General features: G+C 41.3%; 1 protein-coding gene and 1 pseudogene across 1 annotated transcript; one reads left to right on the top strand and one right to left on the bottom strand.

The window, feature by feature from the left end:
• Positions 1–904: 904 nt before the first annotated feature.
• Positions 905–1,738, top strand: LOC107513964 (proline-rich protein 23A-like). The gene has a single exon (XM_016151217.2). The coding sequence runs from the start codon at positions 905–907 to the stop codon at positions 1,736–1,738; it is 834 nt and encodes a 277-aa protein (XP_016006703.2).
• A 937-nt stretch (positions 1,739–2,675) lies between these two features.
• On the bottom strand, positions 2,676–2,794 carry LOC118602456 (annotated as a pseudogene).
• Between the last annotated feature and the right edge of the window lie 6,483 nt (positions 2,795–9,277).

Consider the following 9,277-nt stretch of genomic DNA (forward strand, 5'->3'; position numbering starts at 1 on the left):
TGGTTAATATTTCACCATGATATTTTTATTGTTTGTAAATTGGGCTTAAAACATACACTTCGTGGTTTAAGTCAAATTAGATAAAGCAAACTCTTCAGTTGATGGTAGTATATTAATTACTATAGTATTAAACTGATATGTACAGTATACTCATAGGTCGATCACGCAGAGGCTGCTTTAACACACTCAATTCTAATATTTCCCTTTCAACATAGCTGGAAAGATCTGATAGTCATTTACATTTTAGGCAGAGGAATAATGCTGTCATCCAAAAATTTACCCCACTATTAGACCAAAAGAAGAGCGAGGTCACTTCCAGGGCAGGGCATCGGGCGAAGAGGGGCTTACTATTCGGCTTTACTGCGACAGCATTCTAATTGTGGGACTTAAAACTTACTCCATTTTCCGATTAAGGTCTTCTGCATCTGAGGTCAACTCCAGGAAAGCAGAGAACGCAACACTGGAAGCCAAGCCCCAGAGCGTCACGGCTGTTCTGCCCCCTATAGGCCCATAAAAGTATTTCCTTTCAGTGACCTACCAACCACAGCCAAGGCTATTGGGCAGCACAGATACCGCGATCTCTACGTGGCCGAGCCTCCCAGAGGGCGGAGTTTAGCGTGATGTGCGACTTTGGCGTCACTTACAATATCATTGGCTATCTGGTGTGCAGCCTGGTCAACGTGAGGAGCTGAAGATTCAAAGATTACACTCAGGTCACCTAGAAACTGGACTGAGAGACTCGCGAAAGGCACCCCCCGCCCCAGCTCCAAAGACTCGCCGCGCGTGGAGCGGTCCTGCGCCATACCCTCCCTGAGCCCAACTCACCTGTCATCAAGACCTGTCAATGCGTGACACTTGCCCTCCTCCAGGCTCCGGTAGTGCTTCCCTCAGCGCCATTGAGGCAATGGGCAGCCGGCTCCACAGCCCCAGCGCCTACCCTTCACCCTGGTGGGGACCTCAGCCAGGAGAACCCGGCCCCGCCAAGCGCCGCAGAACTGAGGAGCCCGCGGACCTCGAGTCCGGGACGGCGTCCAGCCTGCAAGATCCCGCGGGGCCGCTGGCCACGGGGTCGCTCACTTCGGTGGTGGTCCTGGCCGCAGGCTGTGCCCTGCAGCTGCCCCTGGACGACGTCGACCTGGTGCTGGAGCCCGAACCAACGTCGGTCCTGCAAGTGTCTCTCGGAGAGCACACCCTCCTACTGGTCCCCGAGACCCTCCTGGGTTCGGGCGACGAAGGCTCAGGCTCAGGCTCGGGAGGGCAGGGCCACTCGCCTGTGGGTCTGGAACCCAGCACTCTCCAGGGCGCTCTCGCGGAAGAGGTCGCCGTCCAACAGGGATTCTTCTGCGCATGTGTCCCAGAGATCGCCGCCCACGAAGAGGCCTATGAGGAGGACGCCGACCCTGAGTTGTCGCCGCCTTGGATGGACCCTGCAGCCAGCTTAGCCACCGAGTTTTGCCACTCAGCTACTAGGGTGAACAGCCCCGACTCGCAAAGCCTCGACTTGCACAGCCCCAACTCGCACAGCCCCATCCCAGAGCCCACGCCTCGGGCCCCCACCCCCAGTCCAGAGAGCCGCTCTCCTAGTCCCTACTTCAACCTGGACTTCCGCCTTCTGGAGCCCTTCCAGACCTCACCACTCCAACCTCTACCTCCGTCTCCAAGTCCTGGTCCCCACGCGCGCCCCCAGCGCCCTCCGGGTCCTGCGCGCAAGGCCCGGAGACGCCTGTTCCAGGAATGAACCGCCCCACATTCCCTCAGCATCTGGCTGAGGACCATAAAAAGATATTCTGATAGCGGCTATGTGTACATTGCACAACCTACAAAAATCATTAAAGGTGGATAATGGACAGATGCTCGTTTGATGCAGGCTGCTTTGCAAAATTTTGGATCCACAGTGGACTAAAACATCTGGAAGGAAGATCAGAAAGCGCAAAACAATGCTTGAAATACAGTGTGTTTGACTTTGGGTGGTAAGCACACAATGCAATATACAGAAGATGTATTATAGAACTGTATAATTAAAACTTCTATGATCTTATTAACCAATGTCACTGCAAGAAATTTAATTTTTTTAAAAAAAGACATCAAAAAAATATAGTGTACTTTCAGACATCCAGATTGCTGCTTAAGTTATTTTCTCTGTAGAGGTCACCCTCAAGCAGCTCCTTTCTCCCTAGTTTTGCTTCAGACCTGTTATAGCACTCTTCTGTAAAAATCCATCCTTTCCCCAGCACCCTACCATTTACCCCTTTTCTCCCAAATTAATTACTAAATTTCTTTTGTTTAATGGGTTTGGCCCTAGTGTCCATCCTAGTTTATGACAACTTTCTCACCATTCTGAACTTTTGTTTATTATGACTCCAGCCCCTTTTGGGGGATCTAGCAAATAGTTGTATGTGGACAAATGTTTGTTGGATACGAAAGAAACAATGGGGAAGAATGATCATGCTCCCCCCTCTTTTTTAATTACTAGGTTATCAAATGGTTTAGCTATATTGCTGAGTTTGTGGGGGGTTTTCCCCAAAAGAACCAACTTTTTTCCATTCCTTTCTTGTGTGTGTGTGTGTGTGTGTGTGTGTATGTGTGTATTTTTTTTTTAGCCAACACAACCCTTGGTTGACCTCACAGAGTGCAAGGACCTTGTCAGCTTACAATCCCTTATTTTTTGTTTTTTATGCCTATAGCACCTGGTCTTCCTAGACGGCCTCCCATCCAATTACTAACCAGGCCCAATCCTGCTTAGCTTCCAAGATCAGATGGGATTGGGCTTGTTCAGGGTAGCATGGCCATAAACTTTTCTTATATATTTTTAATATAATTTTTTTGTCCTGGAGAAGTTTATAATTCTAAAGATTCTGTGTTTTTATAGTTCTAAGATCTCAAATGTATTTTGTACATTGTTCTTAGCATATGGAAATAATTTATTCCTGTGTTGATCTGGTATCCAGCAGAACTATTTAATTTCTTTAATGGCTTGTCTGTAGGTTCTCTTGCTTGACTGATAAAGACAATAATATTACCAAATAATGAGAAATTGTCTCCTTTTTTGACAAGCCTCTTACATCTTATTTTTCTAGTCTTTTTTATTAGATATAACTTCAAGTCCAAGGTGAACAGTAACAGGGGCATCCCTGTCTTATGGCTTGTGTTAATGCAGATGCTTCTGAATTTTACTATAAGATAATCTTTTCTGTACATGGTTGGTAGGTAAACCTTATCCTATTGAAGATGTTTTCAGACTTTCCGATCATTAAAAATTTTAAATTTTTGCTTTGTTTGTATTTTGGCTAACTATACAGACTTTGCTCAAATTATTCTACATGTTGGCAGTTTATTATTTGTACACTTTAAGAGGCTATATGGAATCTTTGGATCTTTGGGGTACATACAGAAACCTGGCAGAAGAGCAAATGAGACCAAGCTTGGGGCTTCAGGAATTTAAAAAGTTGGATGCCCTTCTGGCAACTTGAGAAGAGAAGGTGGAAGGGGAAAGGAAGTAACTACAGGGTCACCTTAAGGATTTTAAATGTTAAATTTTAACACAAATTTTTCTGTATTCATAGATGATTCTTCGTATTTTCTTTTTGAATCTATTCATGTAGTGATCTGTACTGATAGACCTTACAACATTGAAGTACCTTTGTATTTCTGCCATTCCACATTATTTTATACAATTCTAATACCACACTGGGTTCTTTTGTGTTTTGTTTTTTGTTTGTTTACAGTCATATACATACCATTCCTAATTTTAAAATATCTTTATTTTGCCAGGTTTGCTTCATATTTTATAATGAAATAAAATATTAATGATAAAACTAATATCAAGATGCTAGCTTTTGTTGTTGAACATCTATAATTATTATTAAGACTTACTAACATGCTTTGCCAGTATCTTTGCTCATCTTCTGTTCTTGCATTCCACTTTCATCTTGTCATTTTTCTTCTTATCATTTTATTCTTATATTCTTTCAAATTCTTTCACTGTGGCCTGTTTGTAAATCTTAGTTTTATATATCTTCAAATATTTCAATTATACCTTCAAACTAGTACTATTTTCTAGCTGGATTTAGAATTCTAAAATGATGCCTGTACTCTCTCACTACTTTGATGTTATTGCTCTGTTATTTTCCCTATCATTTATTGTCACAGATGAGAAGTCTTCTGTCATTTGTATTGCCATTTCTTTGTAGGGGATTAGGCTGTCTACTTTAGTATTTTTCTTGACTTTGATGTTCTACCTGATGTGTTTAGTGGTAGTAATTTTGCCCACTGCAACTCGGTAAGCTTTTTAAATCTGGAAAATAAACTCTTCTCTTAAAATCACAAAAAAGAACAAATCAATATCCCTTAGACTATCAAACCCTTCTTCAATCTCTGTAACTTCTAATAGAGAAATGGTGGAGCTGCTCAATACCCCTACCCCTGTATCTCTTAATATCTATATTTTTATACTCTATAATAATCCCCTTCCTCTCTTCCAATTCACTGATTCTATGATTCTATCATTTTCTATTTTCAAAACTCTGCTTATGTTCTTTATAAGACAGTGTTCATTGCAAATACTGCATTTTTCCTTTTCAAAACTTCTAATTACTTGATTTCTTTATATCTACCTGCTCTTATTTCACAACTTTTGGTCAATACCATATAAACTTCTTGTTTCATGGATGTTATCTCCTCCTTTATCTCTAGAAGAATTTAAAACATTTTAAGTTCTGTAACAATTCGCTCAAAAATTACATTTCCTCAGGCATAAAATCTCCAATTATTTGGCAACATTTAATGAGATTTTCTCCTGGGAAAAGCAATTTTGCTGTGTGGACATAGTTTGAACGAGAATTCATTTTCTACTTCACATTTGAATTTTTTCATTTGCTCCTTTTTTCCCCAGCTTTATTGAAATATACTAGATAATTAGTTGATTGTATGCATTTGCTTCTTCCTAGTTCCCTAAGATCTAGAAATCAGAGCCACCCATATGGAGCTCATATAATTTGCCTCTCAAAAATCACAGTTCTTGTCCTCAAGCAATCACACATGGCCCAGTTTCCAATTACAGTGCTGTAGAGATGCTGAGGTGGACTGTCCATATCTCCACTCCATCAGGACTGCTGAGAGTATTACCAGCTAACTCAGTTGAATTTCTCTCTAGAAATTACCCTCAACCTCCATGGGTAGTCCACTTCAATGACCATTCGATTAAGGGATATACAGGCTCAGCTCACTTAATTCAAGACAACAACTAAAGGACCATCCCAATTCTAGAGCTCTCAATGGGTTGGCTGAAGCCTTTGTTACAACTGCATCCCATTCAACTTCTCCATCTGCCCAGTCATATTTTCTTTGTTCCCCCAAATTCCTGCATGTAAATCTGCATCTCAGAGGCTGTCCAAACTGATTTAAGACAGCTTGTGCCCAGAGGCATAATAGGAAGCAGCCACTGAAATGGATTGTAGAACTGAATCATGGAGCATGAATAGCCTACGACATGCTACAGTAAAGCAAATAAATCGTAATCAGTGGTGAACTTACTGAGATACTGGTAAAAAGGACTACACTGGCACTGGGAATATCCCAGGCATTTGAGAAATTTGGGGACAGAATAATTATAAGAACTAATATTAATAAGTAGTGTGGGTCTCGATGGTTATTGCTGGGATGATCAGTGCATTTGAGAAAAGGAATGAAAGGCTAAGGGTGATTAATTACTAATGAAACCTAAATATAAGATCAAGACAGTCTCCTTGGCAGCATACAAATAGCCTTTTGTGTCCTGGAGCTATAAAGAGGAAATAACTGAGGATCTGGCCCAGGATTTACTGTAGAGATAGTGGAGAACCATAAAAGATTGAATTCTTAAACTAAACAAGTCTGTAGTAGGAAAATCATTAGGCCCTAAGACATTGGATGGACATAACCAGGTAGATATGTGAATATCTTATATCACCGGATCCCTCTCAATACTCATGGCCCACAGAAGTGGCCCACTCCTCTCTGCAAGAAGTTGGCACTTCTTTCTTGCTTTAAGGGGATGCCTAGCAAGATAACATGCACCAATCTCAAGATCTACCTTCATCTCCTCTCCTTACCTGTGGGCCAGTAAGTAAAGCTAAGTACAATATAAGCCAGCCAGGGAAATGCTACCTAAGGAAGGGAACTGCATATACCCTAGAAAAGCTGCAGAACTCACTCAGCATATACCAGCAGAAGTCAGCTATATGATGGAGGGTGTTGGATGTCACCCAGGAGAAAGGAGAGTTTATTAATTTAGAAGCACTCTCTCATAACACAAGATTGAATACCCTGGCAAGGAGCCCTGTAAGAGAGTACTCACGTTCTTACAGGTGACTCTTGAGAACTTGGAGAAAAAGATGTCCCACACACAGTTAAGCAGAAATGCCCTAACTTCCAAGGCAAACAGTAGAATAAAGGATTAAAAGGTTCAGAGCAGTGGGTATGATACAGTGAATATACTAAGGCTGCATAATATATCAGCTACTATGAAATGTAGGAGTGCCTAGAGGAACACTGTATAACAAAGCAATAAAGAATGCACTACCATTGAGAAGCTCAGTAGGCTAGATTTGGCCAGTGGTAGCAGGAGATGCCATTAGAAAGCTAGACTCCTTGGTAGCCATGGGATAATGTGAATCTAAGAGAGTGAATATACAAAACAATGGCCAGACCACAAATGACAATAGAATTCTGACCCGCACACAACCTTCACAGCAACCAGCCCAGAAAGAAAACCATAACCTCTGCAGTAACTGGCCCCAAATGATCAGGACTTGGCCAATAACTATCAACTTCCCTAATTGTCACCACCATATCCAACTCAGGACCAACTAGAGAAAGCCAAATATGCTACGCCAAAGACACGAATTACATGAATCAAACCAATTACATAGGATGCTCTGCTTCTAGTTAGCCTTCCTTCAGCTTCACCCTGCCAACAACCTCCAATCAAACACACCTGAAGCCCTCCCTTTCTCCACTATTAAGCTTTCCCACTCCTTTGCCTACCTATTAAGTCTCTATAGGTAGAATGCAAGTGATGGGGTTGACTCCTTTGCTATAGTTAGCTCTGAATAAGTAGCCTCTGATTGTTCTCATTTAAGTGGCCTTTGTTTTTTTCTTCCATTATCCTGGAGGCTCCAGTGAGATATAGTCTGCACTGCTCATTGCCATGGACCTCAGCCTTCAACCAGGTGTGGTATCCATGAAGGAACCTAATGCTTTTCTACTCTTATGGAGTCTGTACCAATGTAGTACAGACTCTCTCATTGTATTGAGTTCCTTGGCTATTTATTCTCAGTTTGGTATCAAGTTTTGTTACTGGTTCGATTTATTTGACATCCTTGGTAGAACGAAGCTATTGCTTTTTCTTATCCCCTTTTGCTCTCTTTTGTGTTTTCATGTTGTGTTTTGCTGACTAAAAATGTTATTTGTCACAAGAATGAGAACCACAGGGTACAACACAGTAATAGCCTATTGTTCGAGCCAACTTCACAGCCTGGTAAGTGTGCAGTTCTCACCAGACTGGCATCGTTTGGAGAAACTTTGCTGTAGGACATCAATAAAACCAGAAGAGGTTATCCTGTTCTGATTTCTTTTTTGTCTTGAAAGTTTAGCTTTTATCCAGAAAGAGTGTTCTCTCTGCTTTTCTGCCTGCTAGAAGATACAGACTGCCAGGTGTGCATTAAGAAGCAGCTAACCATCACGTTGGGGGCCTAAGACACAGATGTACAAGCATCACATTTTAACCACCATTGCCAGCTCTTATGGGGTAATCTAAGTCTAAAGCCTCTCCTCTACCAGGAAAATGCCTGCTTCTTATATGTGGTCTCATTACAATCCTAATTCTGGTGCCTATCTCTCTAAATAACATAACTTCACCAAGAATGATTTGACTTGAACAAAACTGTGTGCTTGAGAGGTGCCTTATTGAAAAAAAAAAAGAGAGAGAGAGAGAGAGAATACAATTTCTCAGTTACAATGAGCAGCATTTTTTGATTAGGAATAAAGAAGCCTGCAAATAAAACTCTAAATTAAAAGTTGCCTCATTAAAAGATTCTTTGGCCAAAGCTAATGAGCCATTTAACAGCAACAAACTAGACTCATTATTCTAGTAAACCCTCCATCCTTGTCCTCCAGTGGCCTCCCCATTCCAGATCTCCCTCTTTCCCTTATCCTTCCAATCTCTCTCCATCTGCATTTCCATTGACTCCTCCCTCCAATTCCCCTGGTCCAGGTCCTCTACCTTTTCCCAACAACTCTCCCAAGAGCCCAAAATGCCAGTTGCCTTTAAAGATCTATCACCTGTGCACCAGGTATTCAGCCTACAGTAGAGTTTAAACCTTGGAACTGAGCTGAATTAAGAGCTATTAGTAAAGACAAGACCAGCAAATATTCACAGAAGAACTTAGAATTCTTTTGGGTGCATACAACCCGGAATTACCTGACTTATATCAATTATACACATATTTCACAGAACTGCAGATGCTAACTCCTGAATGGCAAAGCAGATTGGACCAATCCAGAAAAGAACTTACAGGATCTCTCACCTGAGGGTCCAAAAACAAGTCTGAAAAGTTGTGCAAAGTCTCCTAACAACCATACTTGAAACATTTCCAATAAAAATTAGCACAAGTGCTACTGTTTCTATATTAAACTCAGCCACCTTTGCTCAGCCTCTTCCTTGGAGTAAACATACCACACAGTTGGTCCATATTTCAAATAACTCATGGATTTCTCCTATTCCTCAGCCTTTAACAGTAATACTTGAGCCACTGGAAACATTCCTTCATGCTCTACAACACACCTGCAAATTTAATAGGGAGAGATGTACTTATAGAATTGTTTTATTAGAAGCGCACCAGATGGACTATTTCTTGAGGTTTCAGAGGTCTTTTATATTCATAAGCAATTGTGTCTGTTCTGAATATACCTTTGCATTATCCATTATATTCGATACATATGCCAGATAAGGATGTTGACACCATACCTGACCCTCTATGGGCTAGAAATTCCATTGACATAGAAAAAATACTGGGAGTAGAACCTATTAAAGTTCAGATACATTCTACCAAACCATAACCCAAACTTCTCCAATATCTCTTGAAGCAAAAAGAATAGTTCAAACTGATAGTTAAAGGCCTTATATACAAAATTTTTCTCATACCTTGCCCTGTCACACTCATCCCCTCCAGAAAAGAAACCAAACAGACAATGATATCAATCTGCTCAAGACCTCAAGGCCATCAATAAAATCAGTATA

Source organism: Rousettus aegyptiacus, unplaced genomic scaffold, assembly GCF_014176215.1.
Source record: "Rousettus aegyptiacus isolate mRouAeg1 unplaced genomic scaffold, mRouAeg1.p scaffold_m13_p_4, whole genome shotgun sequence".
Classification (NCBI taxonomy): Eukaryota; Metazoa; Chordata; class Mammalia; order Chiroptera; family Pteropodidae; genus Rousettus; species Rousettus aegyptiacus.